General features: G+C 32.4%; 2 protein-coding genes across 2 annotated transcripts; both read right to left on the reverse strand.

The window, feature by feature from the left end:
- Positions 1-8727: 8727 nt before the first annotated feature.
- Positions 8728-9957, reverse strand: LOC130647252 (serum response factor homolog A-like). Its single transcript, XM_057453040.1, has 2 exons — positions 9453-9957; positions 8728-9345 (listed from the first exon to the last, which is right to left on the reverse strand). The coding sequence occupies exons 1-2, from the start codon at positions 9589-9591 to the stop codon at positions 8897-8899; spliced, it is 588 nt and encodes a 195-aa protein (XP_057309023.1). The 5' UTR covers positions 9592-9957; the 3' UTR covers positions 8728-8896.
- Positions 9958-19225: 9268 nt separating this feature from the next.
- Positions 19226-20052, reverse strand: LOC130648245 (UPF0746 protein DDB_G0281095-like). Its single transcript, XM_057454285.1, has 3 exons — positions 19996-20052; positions 19803-19886; positions 19226-19702 (listed from the first exon to the last, which is right to left on the reverse strand). Exons 1-3 carry the CDS (start codon positions 20050-20052, stop codon positions 19226-19228), a joined length of 618 nt encoding a protein of 205 aa, XP_057310268.1.
- Positions 20053-23450: the final 3398 nt, after the last annotated feature.

Raw genomic sequence — 23450 nt, forward strand, 5'->3', positions numbered from 1 at the left:
TATTTAGGATTGACATCACTCTTTCAACAAGATTAGCCCAGCTGTGTCCAGGAGCTGTTCGTGCGGCTATCAACATATCAAAGATAGGAGATTGAACATTAACATCAAAGACTGAACAAAAATCAAAAACTGAACCTCTGAATATGTGAGTCGGTGGTTCGAGCCTCCATCTGAGTACACCACATGAATGAGAGGAGGATCGCCGTTTTTTCGAGTAGTGATATTTCCGTAGCGTGACGGTAAGCACTGCTGAGTTGAAAAACGCAGTCCTTTAGACAAACTTTCACCTGCCCTTGATAAAAGGTTTCGATGATGTGTTCAGGAACATCCATATGCAGTACAACAGATAGTGTGTTATGAGCCTTTGCTTTGTACATCGCCTATCGACTTCTTTCCCTAAACACCTGACGAAAGTGCAACCTTGCTCTCCAAAATCTATTTTTGATTTATCATCTATGCAAAGTAACTTCAGAAAGGTACGTAAGTACTTGAAAAGGACAGCACGGTAGTGTTGATCAATATGTGAGGCTCTCAGTTGCCGTGTTCGGATAGTGAATAGTATATTTGCTTCGATGTATAGAGCTTTGCTGTATTCGCATAGGCGTTGTTTAGTACAAACGCAAAGAAAACAGTTGTTTTGCTGGGAATATTAGTTCCTTCTGGGCCTTCTGTAGAAGCCTGTTCTATTATATCACGTATTGATAGGTGGGTACTTAAATGTTCAACGCCATGCCTCCGTTCGTCTGAAGCAGCAGCGACTTCCTTAGTCCTTTCCTCCAATTTGTTGAAAAAGACTTTAAAGGTATCATCCGGACGACCTTTATTAAATTTACAAAGATTTGTGATCAGATCGGGATCCTCAGACAAAATGATTTGTTCTACACGCTCCTCTATAGCTGGATTTTGAGGAGTTGAGGCATCCATGGTCAAGTCAGAATACAGGGTTCTGAGAATGTGTTTTAAGATCCCGACCGCTAAAAACGAAAGTGTTTCTTGTTGTTGTTGTTGTAAAATGAGAGCAGCAGTGGTGATCAATTCATTTGTGTGTCTTACCTTACTGCCACCAGGATCGTACCTAAATATTGTTAACAGAGACAATGAATACAAGACAATGAATAGCACCATGAAACTGCACGCATTAAAACATAGTATGCACAATTTTAACAAACTTTTTTTTATAAAATTTAAATATTACGCTTAGCAGCTTTGAGGTTAAAATCAGGTAGCAGCACTTGGAAAGATAACGTGGGAAGATAATGTGCAGGATAATCAGATTTGCAATATGCTTCTTGTGTTTTGGGGTGAAATGAGTGGCTTAGCCATAGTACTGTATCCTGACTTTGTTGTTTCATCAAAATGTAAAAATAAGTGGCTTTTTGCAAGTTCTTATGAAAATATCAAATTTTGACAAATTATATTTTAGCAAAAGCATGTTGAAAACGTGCTGAGTTGCGTACCTGCTTTATGATATTATTATAGTAGATTAAGATTTTAAGTTCAAAATATATAAAGGTGTGAAAGATTGGATGGTACTTCTACGATATTGATCATTGTTCTATCCAAATCTATTTTTTAACTTATGTCAATTAGACCATTTCTTATACTTAATTTCGACGTATAAACAACACTTTACAAGATATTATACTGTGCAATATGAATGGTAAATCCTTGATCAACTACTAACAAAATATCAAGGCCTAAATTTTTAAAAAAAAATCAGAAATGCATTTTCGAATATGCTTTTTTCCAGTGAATAACTTCGAGTGCGATTCACAATGTTGCCAAGTTTTAGCTGTTTTATTTTAACATGGATTGACAAAATTAAGAGGTCTGTCATAATAGATCCGTTGTATAAGTCGTTGTTTCAGTCCACGGCTTACGGAGTAACAATCCTCGTAAAGAGGAAGATTTTGCTTAATCTCGAGAGGGTTGAACCTTTACAAATACTACCGTCTGTCATTAGACAAGTATTATCATCACAGATAGCTGTTTTGTCAACTCATCATTCACTTTTTAGAAATATGTAGTGAGATGCCAACATATTATCAAAGCCAGTCCACGATCTTTTAAAATTAAAAGCATCGCAACACTGCTAAAGAATTAGTTGGAATAGCACCTAGTGGTTAAATTACATTCGTCTCAGATTTATATGCTGAGGATCAAGTGTCAGAAATAACACAAAGGTGTAGGATTTTAAAAACTATTATTACCAGGTTCCCTAATGGCAGACCGAGGCTTCAATATTAATGACCTAAGCTACCAGCATTTCCTCTCAGGAAATGTGTCGCTCACCATTCTACCATGACTCGAAAATCAAAGTTTCCTTTGACTGAAGAACTAGAAACCTCACAAATAGCTTCGGTAAGAATTTCCGTAGAACGGGCGATTGAACGAACAAATAGAACGCTCAGAAGACTAAAACGTCTGTGATTGTAATTAAAACTACTTAGACTATTGCAAGAAACATTTGAACTGGTATCTACTAATGAGTCATTCGGTATCTGCTTAATGGTATTAATTTGTACCTTTTTGAAATAATTACACTTTTCGTGCGGATATGATTTATAATCACAAGAAACAAAGGAAATTTTAAAAGAAATTCCAAATAATCCTCTTTTTCATTATTTATTTATTTTTAAATTAAGGGTATTGTTTAAAAAAGTTAGTCGTACATAATATTTAGTTGTATATGAAAAATAAAAGTTAAATGTATTCACTTGTAAAAAACCTTTGAACCTGAAATTTACAATTGGATGTTGCCAGTGTAGGTAACATTTTCTCTTTCCATAATTTCTGGCCTAGCTAAATGATTTGCACGAATAAACTTTTTTTGTATAAATAGTAGAATCAAGTGCTGTAAAATTACTGATGGTTTAGTTCAGGTTTATGGCAAATAGACATTTCGAATATGGACATCTTACTTCTATTTCTTTATGTTTAGAAATAATGCCATCTGGACTACAACCCAGTCATGACTACCTTGAATTTAAAATATAAGTTTGTATTTTTTTATGTTATTGTATTCGTATTTGCATTCCAGTGCTTTCGTCAGCCTTTTCGCATTTACAGGCTTTTGAAATATAAAGGTCGACTGTTTTCAAAAAAATAAAATTAAAATAAATCAGATGGAGTGGTTAAAAAAAGAGATATTTCAATACAGCTAGCTGTATTGTGAACCATACTTTTTTTGAAATTATAATTTTCAGTAAAAATGTTGTGCAAACTCTGTTAGTCACTGTGAGTTATTAGGTTAACATAAATAAAGCCCAGAAAATCAATCACACGTTACCACCCTTTACAAAAGAGTATTAGGATTCCAGGCGCGTCAAAAATGTGATGCACTACTGGTATTGCCCAGAGGGTCAATTTTGGTCACACGCGATAGCGAAGTGACCGTATGTGCGTACATCCAGACTTTACCCAGGACCTTTTTTGATTTTTTGTAATAAGTTACTCATCAAGATATCCTAAAAACTGACGATTTTGATTGTTTAGAGCAATTTTATTTTCAAATTCAATATATATAGAAAATGAAATGCAAATATCGTATTTTTGACATTAATCGCGCTCTATAATTGGGCAAAACATAGGTAGTCATTCAAAATTTGGACAGTGTCAATTATTGTTAAGGAAATGCGCCGTGGGCCATTGTACATAATTCGTGATCCTGTTTTTTATTACCAAACGCAACAACGCTGATGATGCAAATTTTTATCCACAAAATAATATCAGCTTTGTTGCCTAGTTATCTGAAAAGAATGCTTTAACGCCAAAATGTTTTACGTTGGCGCGGCTCGTCAGCACAATGTTAATTAATTTTAAAAAAGCTGTTGATCATAGAAACGATTTTGCTTGCCATGGTTTAAACTAAAATTTTAATTAAAGGTCGGATATAGGTCAAGACTATGTAGAATGTAACAGCTACAGCTGCTTAAAATAAACAAATGATGTTATATGTTTCTGAAAAAAATAACTTTTCTCAAGAGATTTAGACGATTTTAAAGCGTTTTGAAAGTTGTGCGAAATATTAATATTTTTAGTGCTTAACGGGGATTAGATTAACTTCTTTTGCAAAAAAAACAAATATTCAAGCAAAGGGGAAACCAATCGATTTATTGGTGTAATTTCTTTTAATATGGCGAATAATAATTTTTAACAGTGAAATTTACTCCCCATTGGTATTGTTATGAGAACAACCCTGCGAAGGTCCTTTTTCATTCAAAGCTTTCATTTGAACTACAGACGCGTGAAACCACTGCAACCGCTTAACTAGACAACCGCCTAAGATATCAATACAATTCTCATGCTGAACGCTAAGTAGAAAAGATGGATGCATACTCTTAGTTTTTGGCATAACTCGACATGGGATTAAACCAACGCCTTCTGCACTTTCACCGAACGCTCTGCTACATTGTAGCAGAGCGTTCGGTGAAAGTGCAGAAAGTAAATCCCATGACCTACTATTTTGTGCGATACATTCGAAATTGTAAGATAATTTCTAACCGTTCTACTTTATCAGGGAAAATCCTACTTGTTACCCCCAGTCTAGTAAAGAAGGGGAAGTTCGTTTACTTAACTTTTGTGTTCATAAAGAACTTTACATATATGTAAAAAAGGTAATCATGACAAAAGCTCACGAGTATATAAATTTCCTGTTTTAAATCCTCTTTCATATTTATTATTTAATGTTATTCATTTTGTTATGCTGATATCTGGCAAAAATATAATAGATAATGAACGCCGAATTCATAAAAGAGGTGGGCACGTTATTGTATTTATTGTATTTTGTAGCCTGTCTATGTTTCCTTGGCACTTACGAAACAAACAAGGATATTTTTGCGTACCAAATTTCAGTTTAAAAGACATAATAAGTTATAATACTGAAATTCACGAAAAAAATCTAAAGAATTTTATCATGTTTTTCCAAAAGTAAAATTTTATATAGAACTCAACAAGTACATGAAATACCTCCTATTTTAGGAGGTATTTTAATATATTTTTTTGTTGTTCCTGCTGTTGTTATTTGAGAAGTTACTAAAAACGTTTTTATAGAGTTTAGAGATTTTGGGTAACTATTTGTTGTACAAAGCTTTTTTTAGTTATATTCAAACTATTTTTTTTGTCTAGACAAACCTGAATGAAGTATATATTTTTAAAAAATAAACAGTGGTGTCGTGTTTATCCTTTACCAGCTTGCAAATTGATAATGTAACGCAGACTTAACAAGATACTGATGATGCAAAAGTTGCTCGACAAGTTTAGTTCGAATATCACTGAGATCAACTAAAAAGTAAATTCAATTAAATTGTAAAATTCATGCAACTTCTTGACAAAAGATTTCCTCGATTACATTGTTAAAATTTATTTTTATTATATTCTTATAGACAATAATACATTATTACTTTTAGGTAGGTCATTTCGGCATAGATATAAAACTAAAAGCAATTTTATTGCCAGCATCAGTCAGTAAATGAACTGCAGTTGTTTTTATAACGTATGAATATTTCCAAATGTTTCGATCAATGCAAGTAAGGATTGCGTTAATTTTACTTACAACCTTCCAAGTTTGTTTAAAGGAATGCAGAGGAACCAGTAAACAACGAAACCTGCCACATAAAAGTACCGTACTGTCTCATGCATGTAAGATTATGAATGTTTTATTTACTTCTTTTTTCAGATATTTTATTTGTTAACATTAGTGTATTCTTTTAGATGCCAAAAAAATGAGTATAGAACTGCGCGGCGGTATAAAAAAATTAATGAAAGTCCCAAATGCAAAAGGAAATATTCGTAAGTATATGAAATACAAACGTTGTCTTTTAATGGTGGTCAAATAAATCGGTTGCAATTGTCATATCGTTTTGAAAATGTAAACATTCTGGAAATTCAACAATCACAACGAACTAAACGTGATAAGCGACAACAATATTTAAAACAGAAAACAGATATTACAGAAGTCGCATTAACAGTACTTGGTAGATTTGCAACAGCTGCAATTAAAACTACTGCAAAAACAAAAGCAACTGAAAAAAGAAAGAGAAGAAAAGCTAGTTCAACTGCAGTTACTACTGCTGCAAAATCGTCAACTGCAAAGCAAACAGACGCAACACTAACAAAGCTTGGTTGTAGCGACTGCTGCGTGACAAATGTCAACGGCATGTAGTTGTTAAATTATTAATATGTTTTCTTTTCAAAAAGTCAAGTTAATATTCACTAAATTGGATCAGAATTAAACATGTAACAACGCACGTATCTTTTGTCTGTAACTAATTAATACAGAACATTAATGCTATTATAGCACCACGCAATCCATGCTGGTAATGTATTATGAAGTGTCGTTTATTTAGTTTTAAAGTTTTCAATAAAGATGTAGACGTTTAAATAATTAATTCAATTTTCAAATTTAATTTTACCTAGTAAAATAACTTTCTACGTTAGGAATGCATTGAGCTGAAGGACACTAATTTGTTTCTGATGCTACAAAAGAGTATTCGATGATTTTTTGTGGGGTTTTTTGTGGTATAAAACAAGCAGTTTTCTGTGATGCTGTAATTCTAGCATTTTCTCTCCTACATAGGATGTTGGTTGGGAAATGTTAAAACATTGTCAGTATTTATCCCTAACAGTTCAACTTCCCTTTATTCCACTAGATGTTGACCATTTACAGGAACATCAAATAGTCTCTGGGTTTTCCAAAGACAATGAGTTTGCACAATTAAAGTACTCCAAGGTCGATAATGAGGAACGAATTGCCCATAGTGGAAACACAGCATGCTTCCGCACTAGACAGACTGACTAGTAACTAATCATAAGAATCGGTTATATCTAGAGTTAGTACTGAAGGATGTATTTAAAATTAAAACCCTCCTACCTGCTAAAATTATTTGCTATAAAGGAAAACCCTAGCTTTATTTTAACAACTTTAATCGACTTCCCAAGATGAAATCTAAAATGACTTTCATATTATGATACCGTTAAAAGCAGTCTTAGTACTGAATATGTATTGCACGTTGCACGTGTTACAATTTATAAATAATATTATTGGAGTTAGAATTGAGTTGACCTTTTTGTAAATAAAGTTTTCTACTGCAATCGCTATCCATAAAAAACATTTTCGTATCTACTACTTTACAAACGTGCCAATTTGACCTACCGATGGGCTCACAAAACGGTTTTGAACAATCTTTTGACACGAAAAAACGGGACTCTTTTTTGCTCTTGTTAAAGCTTCCCTTCCCTCTTTCTTATTACACAAAATATAAAACTTCCTCTACAAATTACCTTTCCTTAACTTTCCGCAATGGAGGTCAAACCTTTAATTAGTCATAACCATCGTCTTAAGTTTTATTATTATTGCTTGCTGTTTTGTCACCTCATCCTCACCTTTATCTATTAGTCCCATAGGTCCAGGTATTGGCCGTTAATCGAAACTATCTCTACAAATCTCTATGTATTCCTTCTAAACGGGAAAATATTAAAACTTTCGTTAGGATTATCCTTATCCTAAGAACTTTTCTTTTACACCACAACTTCATTGCATCAAGAGAAATCTTTTCGAACTTTTGGACAAGAGAGTAATCTGATTTCCCCATATTTGTGGATTTTGCACTAAAATCAGGAAAAATCATGCGAGTTATGTTAAATAACTTTTTTTGGCTGTCACAAACTTTACACCCTAACGAGATAGTGGTAATTTAGAGAAATTTCCTTTTATAACGTACTATAAGTGTGCAAGTTTGATTCAATATGCACAAGTCTATCAAAAGGGGGCGGAGTCCGCCCACCCCTCCTGGTTATCATATGTTCAAAAAGCCAAACCGGCTAGGTTTAAGCTGGATGTGTTGTTGAAAGCTTCGCAAAGAGATGGTTTTAAAATTAAAGAAATGTGATGACCGTGTTGTATCATTGACAGAAGGAGATGCCGTTGTAGTTGTTCTTAATTTAGAGATGTACTGGTTCTTTCCAGATACATACGCGCTAATTTTTTTAATGTAAATTACACACGTTTTAATGTAATATCTCTGTTTTGTTTGTTTTATGTTATTCTAAAGCGTTTATCTAGATTTTACTTCATTACATTATTTGCATCGTCATGGGAATAAGAACTAATTTTAATAAAGGTCGTGTCATAATGACTTTATTATCTCGAACAGCAGAAGTCTTTCTGCTTTACTATAGTAAAAAATATCCAGCTAGTTTTCTCGTGATTTCTACAAAATACCATCCCATCATTCATTTCATATTTCTAAACTCGCCTAAAAATATGTGTTTCACAGTTAAAAAATCAAACATGTCATCATACCACAATAAGACTTCTAATCAAGAAATCTTACTCTCTTATGATTCCACCCTAGTTAACATGGCGCTTATTGCTTCTAAAATATTCTTTTGTTTTTGTTTCTTTTTACTGCAACGTCATTGCAATGATAAACTTAGTTAAACTTCAGAAATAACTTGAAATTAAATAATCATACTGATGTAATTACCCTAAACAGCAGCAATATTGTGTGTTAATATAATGGCATTGACATTTTAAAATCTATATTAACATTAGAAATAGAGGCGAATAAAAAGATATGAGAGACCTGCCTTTGGCTACATAATTTATCTACGCCCTCCTTCAGTAAAAACAGGAAAAACCATTGTTTTACTTAGGCAATTTGGCATTCATAGAGAGTTAGGAATTGATATACAACAAACGGCAACTTGCGATAATGCTACTAAATACACTGAGCAAATAAAATGTAATTAGAAATATATTAAATTGATTTTAAGAACTTACAGAGATAGATTGACATATAATATTACAAGCAAATAAGTTAATTATTTAAGATTTTCGATTTTTATAAAACTTAAGAACCGAGTGCAATGCATGTAAGGTTTCAATTAGATTAATCTAATTGTTTTGTTGGTATTGTAGTTGCAGTTTCTCTATTTGACGTTGTTGTAAAAGAAGGAACTGCAGTTCAAGTAATTTTTCTTTTCTGTCTTTCTTTAATTGCTTTTGTTTTTGCAGAAGTTGCAACATCATTTGCTGTAGTTCCACTAGGGATTTTTGTTTTTGTTCTTCTTTCTGCAGCTTCTGCTGTTGTTTTCTTTTTCCTTCTTGGCGCAGTAATTGCTCCTGTTGTTGCTTTAGTATTTGTTCCTGTAGTAGCTGTAATTGCTGTTGATCCTTTCCCCGTTTCTCTGTAGCGCCTATAATTCTCGACTCTCGCAACCAGTTTATGTTACCACTCTTTATTTGGTCTTGCTTGTCCTCTAGGTTGTGCTTCTTTTTATTTCGTTTTCTCAGCAACTCTATGATACCATGGTAAAGTTTTACAATGCTTACTTTTTTAGCATCTGAAAAATAAAAATACCATTGATGATTAACCTAGCTAAAAGATTGAAAAAGTCAAACTCACCAAACTATATTAAATGAAAAGACTCCAGTGGATAATTTTTCTTACCCGTGTCCGAAGGTGTTTTAACTTTAACTTCTTCTTCGCTAGAACATCCTGACCATCTTCGATATTTACAATCCATTGAACTTACTTTAACGGTGATCAATAAAAATGACAAAAATATAATTTGCGTTGATAGAAACATTTCTTTTTTAAAAAACAAAACCTTACAAGTGAGGTTTATTCAACGACTGATTTGTACTTTCAAATTGGTTTCGGCTTTTATGCGAATTTCGGTAGCAACATATTCAAGAGCCATTTATTTTACATAACAACTTTTGTATCTGCAGCGTGCATTTTTATAATTACTTTTAATGCGATTAGATCCTCCCCTCACGTAGGCAGAATTTCAATTGAGCGCATCGGAATAATATCATACTTCTTAAAACAGGAAGTCACAAAGATTGACAATTCACCATTAGCGACACATGACGATAATTATCGAAACTTACGATAATTACGGCATGTGTCACTAGTGCCCGTAATTGCTGGAGGTTTATACCGTAATATTCTTTAACTTCTTTTTTTTTAATTGAAATGAAAAACAAAATTACTTCTCAATATCGACATGAAATGTGCGTCATCACAGTTTAGTGTATACTATTTTTATATTCGTTTTTAAATTTAGAACATGTCTATGTTTATTTAGAACATGTCTATGTTTATTTTAAAAAATCATCAGCTGTTTGCTCTGGACACATAATTGCTTAAAGAAAACACATATAAAAAAGCTTCTTTTAGAAATTCAGTGTCAGAAATTTACTGACGTCATTTCCCTATTCGATGCTGTTTTTCTTCTTATTTTTCAACCCCAAATAAACTTTGCACGACACAATTATATTGTTTGAATTGGACATGCTTGTGAGGAAAGTCGTGCCTAAAAACGGCGTCAAAATGTAATATTTTTTCTTTACTTTATAAGATTAGGTTCCAAATTCAAAGAAAGTAAATATACAATAATATAAATAGATTTTCATAAATATTTCATAAACATAAAAATAGTTAAAGCCTCAAAAAAGGATAAAAATGGCTGAAAAAAAATGCTATCAAAAAATTTATTTTTGATAAATAAAATAGGGAAGTCAGCCTACTTCTTTTTTTACTATCAATAATTATTTTATAATTGGTATCACCATGAGAAATGATTTGAGCAATAAAAATGTGAAGTATAGAAGGATTACAAACAGGAACCTTATATGTTTCGTCAGCACTTATTCCATTGCGCGTTTTTATATACTTATAACAAAGTTTGGAAAAGTTTCAATTCTAAAAGAAACGTGTAAAAGCCTATTTTATCGAACACTGGATGTTTGTCGTGTGAACAATTTTTCCCGTCCTTTATCTAACAAAATCATATTGTTGTTTCTGTAAAATCCTTTAAATTATCTTGGAACTGAATTTCGCATGTTAAAATGCTTTTTTCGTTGCCAATGTGTAAGTACTAGCTGGTTGTAAACACGAGATTGCTGTTATGATTTCTACTGCCATAATACAGAAAACACACCAGTTTTTTCCCCTTTTTCCTTTCCTTTGTCTGTTTATTTATTTTTATTTTCCTTGTCAATAATTTATGTGTTTTTAAGTTATGCTGTGTAACTAACTTCGTTGTTTCACGTACCTTTTTGTCTTTTTTGAGACAGTTTATTACAATTACCACGACAATATTTAATTATTAAGAAAGAAATTTCAAGTAGAGAAGTTACTAGGTGCAACCGAAACAGCTAGCTGTGATTATAACTCGTGACTATTTTTATCCTTATAGTTCTTACTAAAACTTTCCTTCTTTACCATGGTTATCTACTGCATCGGAATGGGAAAAATGAATTGTCTTAGACCAACATCCTATATCCTTTGATTTCTTCGGTTTCTCGCTGACACGCCACGCTTAGACGTGTAGGCGAAGAAGGCACCTTTGTCACGAGGATTGACTGAATGACTGTGATGAAAATGCATATTCCATTGTGCAATAAATAAACTAATTTTTATTTTGCTTTTATAAATCTGAATTATAAAATAATATGTATTTTATGTCAACCTCATAACGTTATGAAGGACACCACCGTCCTATATTAGTGCTGTATATATAAGAATGTGAAGTAAAATTAACATTACAAGGTATTTACACGTTCCATTTCAAGTTGGTCATTTAAGTGACTTAAATATATGCTATTTTAATGAGTTTAGAGCCACTTCTGTGAAGCCAATCAGTAACGCGCATTTTTTTTTCAATTTACTTAGTAACTTAGTAAGATTCAAATTTATCGCATGCGCTGAAGGCACTGTGTTTGTAGGTGTATAAAATTTGCTACCAAAGCTAGCATTTCATCCGGAAGAAATTATAAGACGAATTTGTCACGGAGATCGTAGTTTTTAGGAGATTTTAGTCACGTTTGTCTTTCTTCTAAACAGAATTTTAGACCCATCACAGCTTCCGGACGCTCTCATTCTCTTCTACGGATTACGATCTTAATTCAATAAATCGAGGATGATTGTAAAAACATTCCGACACATTCCTCACGTGCTAATGATAAAGTTTTTTTAAGTAAGTGATAAAAAGTAAATTGAATTAAAAGATTTTGTCGATTACATTGTTAAAATTCATTTTCATTATATTCTTATAGACAATAATACATTATTATTTTTAGGTAGGTTATTTTCGTACAGATGTAAAACCAAAAGCAATTTTAGTGTCAGCATCATTGAACTGCAGTTGCGTTCATTGGTCAGTGTGTTTTTAACGAAAGTCCTTGCAGAAAGAGATCCCTTTGCCACCATTCAGAACTGTCAGAGTGTTCTATACAAGCCCCTATACCTAGTAACTATTACACAAGTTTTCTCATAACAGCTAGCTATTTTTGACCTTTAATCCAGTGATATAAGTACAAACTTTAATTAGAAAGGCACCCGTTGCTATTTTCTTCTGTCATTATATCCTTAGTTCACTTTTGCAGCATGGTTGTAAGCCGAACCGTTAAGGTATTTCAACTTTAGCTTGTGAAAGTGTCATGGCTTGTTTGATGCAAGTTATTTGGTGACGATACTAGACTAGACGGTGTAAGGTGCTCTAATTTTTGACTACAATGTGCATAAAAATCATCCCATATCGAATCGCGGCCACAAAAGGGAGGCAAATACGAGGAAGCAGTTTCAAAAAAATATTAAAAATTAATTTAAAGTTGTCCGAAATTTGACAACGCATGATATTTCAGCAATAACATGCTAAAAACATGACAGCATTCCAACTAGGAGAAAACATACTCATTTGCATGCCTCTGCTGTTATTATAGTAGATTAAGATTTTAAGTTTTAAGTCTATAAAAGTGTTGAAGATTTAATGGTACTTCTTCTATGATAATAATCATTGTTCTATCCCGAAATGTTTTCCAACTTTTATCAATTAAAGCATTTCTTATACTTAATTCTAAGTTATGAACAACATTTCAGAAAGTTTATAAAGGCCACCGTAAGTATTGAAGATGATTAGCCGTTTTGTCATAAAAGAGCTACTCTTAAATTAACCTTTTCAGATCATAAAGAAACATATATAACATATATTGTAGATAATTTGTGACCCTGTTTTTTATAAAAAAGGCAACATCGAGGATGTGGCAAATTTTTATGCATACATATCAGCTTTGTTGTCTAGTTATCTCAATAGAACGCTTTGTCGCCTGTCTTAAATGAGGTTTTTTATTAACTTCATTTTTATTAACATGTCTTACGTTGGCGTGGCGCGTCAGCACAATGTTAATCAATTTAAAAAAAAATGAAGAAACGTTTTTGCTTGCCATAACAACGCGCATAATAGTTAATACTATAAATTTTAATTAAGGGTCAGATAAAGGTCACGACGGAAGAGACAAACTTTTCTCAAGAGATTTAGACGAAACACAACGTCGCACCAAGCGATAGCAAATCGTTTTAGAAATTGGTCAAAATATAAGTATTTTTAGTGCTCCATGGGAGTCTTCATTAACATCTTTTCCAAACAAGAACATAAAATATTCAAACAAAGGTGTATCCGAATCGATTTATTGGCGTAATTCCTTTTAATATGGCGAATAATAATTTTTAACATTAGTGAAATTCACTTCATATTGGTATTGTTATCAGCAACAACGTCTTTTAATAAACTTTAATTGTTAATTAATGTGTGTTAAGAACAAACGCAATTATGTTCTCTTGATTTACCAAAAATTTTGTTGATTTCTACAAAAATTCACCTCGTACCATAATTAACACCTCCTCTGTTTATAGTATTTTCCGAAAATATCGACCTCCCCCCTTGATATTACACCCCTCTAAAATTAGCTGCCGAAGAGTAACGGTCCTGGGAAGGGAGTCCTAATTCTCATGCGTAACGCTAAGCAGAAAAAAATATTTAGTGTTATTCAATTGTTAAGGTGCTATTTAGCAAAATTATAAGATATAATCCGTGGCCCGTGGAAAATTCACGGATTTACCCGTCCTTTTTATACAGATACAATTTTGCGTGACAGACAGACGTATACGGGCATTATAATATAGATAAAGATAATGAATGCCAAAATCATAAAAGAGTTTCCTTATGTTATACCCGACATTTCTTTTCATATGATTTTAAGTTTATTTTGTAACCTCTCTATGTTTCCTTGACACTTAAAAAACAAACAAGGATATATTTCAGTTTAAAAGACATAATAGAATGTCATCATGTTGTTCTAAAATAAAAATTTTTATTCAGAACTCAACAAGCACGGGGATATCTATTTTAGGAACTACTTTTGAACAATTTATTTTTCTTGTTGTTGTTGTTGTTGTCATATAAGAAGGTAATAAAATCCTCATATAAAGTTTAGAAGTTTTAGGAACTATTTCGGGTACAAAGCTTGCTTCAGTTATATTTTCCATTCCAACTAAGTTTTTGTCTAGGGCAAATCTCGATGAAATATTTATTTTTACCTTTTCTTTCATGCTTGCAAATTGATAATGTAACGTAGATTTAGTCGGAGTGGAAGGAAAGTCGTCAAAGATGTTAAACTTGCAGACAGTATACTGTAAGGACGAGTGAAATTACAAACAGAATACCCTGATGATGCAAAAGTTGCACGAAAAGTTTAGTTTGAATATCACTCAGATCAAGTAAAAAATAAATTGATTTAAATTGTAAATTCATGCGATTTCTTAATAAAAGATTTTATCGATTACATTGTTAAAAATTTTTTTTATTATATTCTTATAGACAATAATACCTTATTATTATTTTTAGGTTAATTATTTCGGTATAGATATAAAACCAAAAGCAATTTCTGTGTCAGCATCAGTTAGTACATGGACTGCAGTTGTTTTTATAACGTATTGATATTTTAAAATGTTTCGATCAATGCAAGTAAGATTTGCGTTGATTTTACTTACCACATTCGAAGTTAGTTCAAAGGAATGCAAATTTCGAAAATGGTTGGGATGTTCTAGTAAACAACGAAACCTGTCACATAAAAGTACCGCACTGTCTTATACATGTAAGATTATAAATGTTTTATTTACTTCTTTTTTTTTCAGATATTTTATTCGTTAACATTAATGTTAATTTTATTAATTATGGGTGCGAAAAAAAATAAGTATGGAAGCCCGCGGCGACATAAAAAAATTACTGAAACTTCCAAATGCAAAAGAAAAGATTCAAACCGATAAAAAGAGTCAAGTATATGAAATACGAACATTGCCTTTAAATGGTGTCAAAAAAATCGGTCGCAATTGCCATATACGCGACAACAATATTTAAAACAAAAACAGATACTACAGAAGTCGCATCAACAATACTTGGTAGATCTGCAACAGCTGCAGTTAAAACTACTGCAAAAACAAAAGCAACTGAAAAAAGAAAGAGAAGAAAAGCTAGTTCAACTGCAGTTACTACTGCTGCAAAAACGTCAACTGCAAAACAAACAGACGCAATTCTAACAAAGTTTGGTTGTAGCGACTGTTGCTTGACAAATGTCAACTGCATGTAGTTCTTAAATTATTAGTATGTTTTCTTTTCAAAAAGTCAACTTAATATTCACTAAACTGGAGCAGAATTAAACATGTAACAACGCACGTTTCTTTTGTCTGTAACTAATTAATACAGAACATTAATGCTATAATAGCACCACGGAAAGCATGCTGGTAATGTATTATGATGTGTCGTTTTTTTAGTTTTAAAGTTTTCAATAAAGATGTAAGCATTTAAATAATTAATTCAATTTCAAAGGATTAAGATCTTTTTTTCGCATATAATTTTATCTAGGAAAATAACTTTCAACGTTAGAAATGCATTGAGCTGAACTAGTGCTATTTTTTAGTCTTAATAAGGCCTGCTTTAGTGCCTACTTTAGTGCCTACTAATACTTGAACTAAGTATTTTTGCCCTAAATATTTCTGCCAACGCGTTCCTGTTGCTTAAACTTCCTGTTAATCTTTTATTATAGCATATGGCTCTTTTTCTGCCGCAGTATTTTAATTGAAAATTGTATTCAGAGTGTTTTATACGACAAATATCTATTACATGCTGCTATAAAAAATAAAATGTAATCTGTTACACACATGCTTTGTATTTTCACTTGTTCGGGATATTTAAATTATGATAAGTTTTATTTATTTTGTGTGCCAATTAATTCAGTTTGAATTGTTATGTTGTTGTTGTATTTGTGTGTTGTTTCTACGATTGTTTATCACTGTATGAGTCCTGTTTAATGCTCAGTGTGTTTTTAAAGAAAGAAAACTGTTCTGTTTTTGTACTAATTTTACATCTCATACTGGCCTTCTGAATTATTATCTACGCTTCGCTTTTTTCATCTGATGCACGATTAAAAGACAAAATAAGAGGACACCAATTTGTTTCTGATGCTACAAAAGGGTATTCGATGATTTTATGGGGTTTCTTTGTGGTATAAAACAAGTATTTTTTTGTGATGCTGTAATTCTACCATTCCCTCTCCTACATAGGGTATTGATTTGAAAATTTTAAACCATTGTCAGTATTTATCCCTAACAGTTCAAGTTCCCTTTATTCCACTAGATTTTGACCATTTACAAGAACATAAAATGGTCTTTCTCTAGGTTTTCCAAATCCAATGAGTTTGCACAATTTAAGTGCTCCAAGGTCGATAATGAGGATCCACTAGACAGACTGACAAGGAACTGGATTTTTCGCAATCATATGCATCGATTATATCTAGAGTTAGTACTGAAGGATATAATTAAAATTAAAACCCTCCTTCCTGCGTAAATTATTGGTTATGAAGCAAAACCCTAGCTTTATTTTAAGAACATTAATCGGCTTCTTAAAATGAGATCTAAAATGACTTTTAAAATTATGATACCATTAAAAGTAGTCTTAGTACTGGCTATATATTGCAAATTTCACGTTTTACAATATAATTTATAAATAATATTATTGGAGTTACAATTGAGCTGACCTTTTCATCAATAAAGTTTTCTAGTACAATTGCTATCCATAAAAAAATCTACAAATGTGACAATTTGACCTACCGCAGGGCTCACAAAATGGCTTAGAATAATCTTTTTGTACGGAAAAACTGGACTCTTTATACTCTTCGTAAAGATTCCCTTACCTCTTCCTCATTACTCGCCGTGTTTCCACACAAAATACCTTCACGGTTTAGGAAATTCGTTCTGCTGCTCTCTAAGATCCTGTCGCCATGTCTGATGGAGTAAAACTTCCTCTACAAATTACGGTACCTAATTTTTCCGCAATTCGGGTCAAATCTCTAATTGTTCATAACCATCGTCTTAAGATAGGCTTTATTATTACAGCTTGATGTTTTGTTACCTCATCTTCACCTATTAGTCCCATAGGTCCAGGTATTGACCATTAATCGAAACTATCCCTACAAATCTCTATGTGTTCCTTCTAAGCAGGAAAATATTATAACTTTCGTTAGGATTATCCTTAGAATTTTTTAGTTACACAACAACTTCATTAATTAAGATGAATCATTCTGTAACTTTTGGACACGTAAGTAATCCGATCTCTCCATATTTTACACTGAAATCGGAAAAATAATAGGAATTGTGTTAAATAACTTTTATTTGGATGTCAGAAACTCTTAACCCTAACCAGTTGGTAATTTAGAGAAATTTGAAGCTTCTTATAACGTCACTGAAAAAGTACAGACACAAGAAACGCTTTATTGCAGCCATTTTGTTCCTTTTATGACGTACTATAAGTGTGCCAAGTTTGATTCAATTTGCACAAGCCTATCTAAAATCATTAAGTGCGCGACCAAGCTGGATGCGTTGTTGGGAGTATCGTAAAGAGGTGGTTCCGAAATTAAATGGACGTAATGATGTGTCATAATTCTTGACAGAAGGAGATACTGTTATTTTTTTTTTTTACCAACATTTAAAGATATGCAGCTACCTACGCGCCTCAACTCTTTATTGTACATTGGACACGTTTTAAAGTATTATCTCTGTTTTTTTAAACGTGACTCTATAGAGTTTATCTAAATTTTATTTCATTACATTATTTCCATCCTCATGGGAATAAAGCCATAAATGAGTATCAATAATCAATAAAACACTTTGTTGTTATGTCATAATGACTTTATTTTCTCGAACAGCAGAAGTCTTTCTGCTTTACTATAATAAAAAACATCCAGCTAGTTTGACATCAGAACGTTCATTCATTTCATATTTCTAAGCTTGCTTGGGTAGTAATGAAGTTCTAAATTCGCATAAATGCCCAATGTAATTCAACCTTAAAAAAGAAAGCCGGATGGCTAGGGAATTGTGAATAAAATTATATTTAAAAATTTCTACAAGGAATTTGGAAATCAAACCAGACTTGTAACCAAGGGAGTTTAAATGGCATGGTAGAAGATATGACTGCCTTCTAATTTAAAAGTTGTATTAATTCTGCAAGTAATTATATATTCTCTACATAGGGTGCCGTTTCATCAGAGTATTAGAAACGTAAAAAAGCCCTAGAGAAAAAGGTTTACCAAGATCGTAAACGAACATTTCGTTTTCTTTTTTTTAAGAAAAATATCGACTAGTACGAGAAAAATGTAAAAAAATGTTGCTTTTAGAATATTATGCACCCATCTATGACGCCTAACCTTTAAAGTTAACCAGCTGTGTATGTTACAATAAAAGCAATCCGAAATGATTTAGAAAACGTACCAGGCTGGACGACATCCCGGCGAAAAAACTGTTCAACAGTTAATAAATCAGTTACATTTCATCATACGATAATAAGACTTCTAATCAATTACTCTTATTATCGTATGATTCCACCTTATTTAACATTGCTGCAACGTCATTACAGTGAGAGACTTAATTAAGATTCAGAAAAACTTGAAATTAATCATAATCATAATCATAATCCTGAAATAATTACCCTAAACAGCAGCAATATTGTGTCTTAATATAATGGCATTGACATTTTTAATTTTTTATTAACATTTGAAATAGAGGTAAATAACAAGATATGAGAGACATGCCTTTGACTGAATATATACCTACGGCTTCTTTCAGTTAAAACAGGAAAAAGCATTTTTGACTAAGGCAATTTGGCATTCATAAAGAGATTGATATACAACAGACAAATTCTTGCAACAATGCTACTAAATGTACTCGGCAAATAAATTTAATTGGAAATATATTTAATTGATTTTAAGAACTTCAGAGAATGGTTGACATAAATTATAAGCAAATAAGTTAATTATTTAAAATTTTCGATTTCTATAAAACTTGAGAACAAAGTGCAATGCATGTCGTGTTTCAATTAAGTTAATCTAATTGTTTTGTTGATATTGTAGTTGCAGTTTCTCTATTTGACGTTGTTGTAAAAGAAGGAACTGTAGTTCAAGTAATTTTTTCTCTCTGTCTTTCTTTAATTGCTTTTGTTTTTGCAGAAGTTGCAACATCATTTGCTGTAGGTCCACTAGGTATTTTTGTTTTTGTTCTTCTTCCTGCAGCTTCTGTTGTTGTTTCCTTTTTCCTTGTTGGCGCAGTAATTGCTCCTGTTGTTGCTTTAGTATTTGTTTCTGCAGTTGCTGTAATTGCTGTTGATCTGCTACTCGTTTCTCTGTATCGCCTATATATCTGAACTCTTTCAACCAGTTTACGTTACCATCACTGTTTATTTGGTCTTGCTTGTCCTCTAGGTTGTGCTTCTTTTCATTTCGTTTTCTCAGCAACTCTATGATACCATGGTAGAGTTTTGCTTTATTGGCATCTAAAGAATTAAAATAAATTGATGATTCACCTAACTAAACGAAAGTAGAAGTCAACGCACCTATACTAACTATATTAGTTAGTATAGGTGCAATAACTATATTAAAGAATACTCCAGATTATCAATTTTCTTACCCGTGTCGAAAGGTGTTGCAACTTTAACTTGTTCTTCGCTAGAACATCCTGACCATCTTCGATATTTGCAATCCTTTGAACTAACTTCAACGATGATCAATAAAAATGACAAAAATATAATTTGCGTTGATAGAAACATCTCTCTTTTGAAAAAAAGCTAATAAGTCAGGCTCATCTAGCGACTGATTTGTACTTTCGAGTTGGTTTCGGCTTTTATGCTCATTTCGGTAGCAACATATTCAAGAGCCATTTATTTTACATAATAACTTTTGTTTCTGCAGCGTACATTTTATTTTTACTTGTAATGCGATTAGATCCTCTCCTCACGTAGGCAGAATTTCAATTGAGAGAAACGGAAAAATATCATACTTCTAAAAACAGGAAATCACAAAGTTTGACTATTCACCATAAGCGACATGTGACGTAATCATCGAAATTTACCATAATTACGTTATGTGTCACTAAAGACAGTAATTTGCTGGAGGGTTACACCGTATTATTTTTTTAACTTCTTTTTTTAATTAAAATGAGAAACAAAATTACCTTTCAATATCAACAGGAAATGTGCGTCATCACAGTTTGGTGTATGGTATTTTTATATTCGATTTTATATTTAGAACATGTCTTTTGCTGTTTCTTTTTAAAAAAATTATCAGCTGTTTGCTCTGCACACATAATTGTTTGAAGGAAAAACATGTAAAAAAGCTCCTTTCAGAAATTCAGTTTCAGAAATTCACTAATGTCATTTCATTACTCGATGCTCCTTTAGTTCTCTTCCTTATTTTTTAACTCCAAATAAAATTTTCGCAACAAAAATATATTGTTTGAATTAGACTTGCTTGTTAAGAAACTCGTGGCTAAAAACTGCGTCAAAAACTAATATTTTTTATTTTCTTTGTAAAATTAGGTTTAATGTCCAAGAAAGTAAATATAAAAGAACATAAATAGTTTTTCATAAATATTTCATAAACACGGAAGATAAAAATAGCTAAAGCATCAAAGGAAGATGAAAATGGCTAGAAAAAATGCAATCAGAAATTTTATTTTTGATTAACAAAATGAGGAAGTCAGCCCACTTCTTTTTTTACTATCAATAATTATTTTATAATTGGTGTCACCATGAGAATTTGAACTATGAAAATGTGAAATATAGAAGGATTAGAAACAGGAAACTTTTGTGTTTCGTCAGCATATATCCAATTGGATGTTTTTAGGTACTTTTAACAAAGTTTAGAAAAATTCAATTCAATTTAAATAATTTATCGAACACTGGATGTTCGTCATGTGAAGAATTTATTACCGCGCTTTATTTTTTAAAATCATGTTGTTGTTTTGTGAAATTCTTTGAAATATCTCGGAACTAAATTTTAAATCTTAAAATGCTCTCATCGGCGGCAATGTGTAAGTACTAAAAACACGAGATTGCTGATTTGATTTCTTTTGCCATAATACAAAAAACACACCAGTTTTTAATCCCCTCTTTCCCTTCTTTTTGTCTATTTATTTATTTTTATTTTTGTTATCAATTTTTGCGTCCTTTTTGAGACAGTTCGATACAATTACGACGACACAGTTTTTATTTACTCAAGAAAGAAGTGTTAAGTAGCGAAGTTACTAGGTGCAACCGAAACAGCCAGCTGTGATTTTAACTCGTGACTAATTTTGTCCTTAGAGTTCTCTTTAAAACTTTCCTTCTTTACCATGGTTATCTACTGATGCATCGGAATGGAAAAAATGAATTGTCTTAGACCAACATCCTATATCCTTTGATTTCTTCGGTTTCTCGCTGACACGCCACGCTTAGACGTGTAGGCGAAGAAGGCACTTTTGTCACGAGGCTTGTTAAATAACAAGTTCTGCATAGCTGGATTAGGAACTTTCTTTATAAGTCTTTATTCATATTCAGAACTCAGTTAATCGTAAATGACTGCATCAATAAGCTAAAAAAACACACACACGTGATAAGTGTTGCACAGTGACGATGCAGAAAAGAGCAATCACACGACAATTAGCTTTCAAACCTTCTTTTTTTTCATTTGTGTCGCTCGTCGCTAGTCGTAGGTACACCATCGTGGCTTTACAGACACGTGGGAAGCATTTTAATAACGATTTGTGGTAGGCCCGTGCTAAATCTACAGAATTTCGCACGTCGCACAACGTCGATAAAAATGTATCCCATTTGTAATTCGGTTATTACCGACAGACAGGCAACGGCTATTATTGTAAAGACTAGCCGGTAGCCCGTGGATCAATCACGGGTTCGCCCGTTCGTTCCATATTGCGTTTCATGCGCTATTGCTACTGTGATACCATTTTGCATGGATACAGAATATAGAGAATAGAAGAATATAAAACGTAAAAGCGAAAAATGTAAATACTGTGTTGGGACACGCCGTGGCATGTTTAGAAAATAGTGTGAGTTTTTTTATGACAACCTCGTAACTAGATGAAGGACAAGGGTTTAGTAGCTACATTGGTATACATGAAAAACTATGAAGCAAAATGAAAATTACTTTTCCTGTGGTTTTCATTGAAGTGTTATTGTAAGAAAAAAATATTTAACTGCACTAAATCTATAACTCAGACGCACGTTATCTGGGAAAAAGTTTTACTGGTTCCATTTCAACCGTCTTATTCAAGTGACCGCATAGCAGAAAAAATATATGGCCTACCATAAACGTTCGTCGAAAATGAATGATAAAAAACGTCGAAGGTCTATTTTAAGTACGGTTAGAACCTACGTTTGCGAAGCCGGTTAGGAACGCACAATCTCCTGTTTCTATTTCTTTAGTAACTGGATGACATAGTCAGATTTGTCTCATGTTTTTAAAAAACAGTGTTTGTATATACTATAGAATTTGCTACCAAAGCTAACATTTCATCCGGAATAAATTATAAGACAAATTTATCATGGGGATCATAAGTTTTAGGGGAGCTTAGCCACGTTTATCTTTCTTCTAAACATCATTTAAGACCCATTACAGCTTCTGGACGTTTTCAATCTCTTTAATGGATTACGATTTTTATTTAATAAATCGAGGATGATTGTAAAAAAATTTGTACACTTTTTCACTCAAAACGTGGACCATATTGTTAACGATAAGGGTTTTTTTATTGAAAACAAGAGGCTCTAATAATTATAAGTTGAAATACACCTTCGAAATAAACTATTCCTACATTTGCTTTAAAAACATCTTCTTCCCACTTGCGCTTTATGAAGAAACGCAGGTGAAAAATTATTTTCGTTTACATCTGCGGCTATAAATATGCGAATAGATAAAAATACGACTACAAAAATCATTGGTATGTCCACAAAAATCTTTACTTCGTACGACTTCAGAAAGAGCGTTAGTACAACAATCACCATCGCCGTAAAAACCTTCTTTTCTCGGTTAATGCGAGTTTTTATTAAAGGATACAGAAAATAATATTTTACGTATGTTATTTAATTTCTTAGCATGTATCACCTTCATATGAGAATTTGCGTAGCTAGTTGCAGTTAGGGAGATTAAAAATTTATGGCACTTTCTTCGTATTGAGGTGAACAGAAAGACGTCATGGTTGTCCATTCCCACCAATTAGATCTTTCACCCTCTTCATCAAGGAAATTAAATAGGAGAAATATATAAGGTATGTGCTACTTTTGTG

Source organism: Hydractinia symbiolongicarpus, chromosome 6 (assembly GCF_029227915.1).
Source record: "Hydractinia symbiolongicarpus strain clone_291-10 chromosome 6, HSymV2.1, whole genome shotgun sequence".
NCBI lineage: Eukaryota > Metazoa > Cnidaria > Hydrozoa > Anthoathecata > Hydractiniidae > Hydractinia > Hydractinia symbiolongicarpus.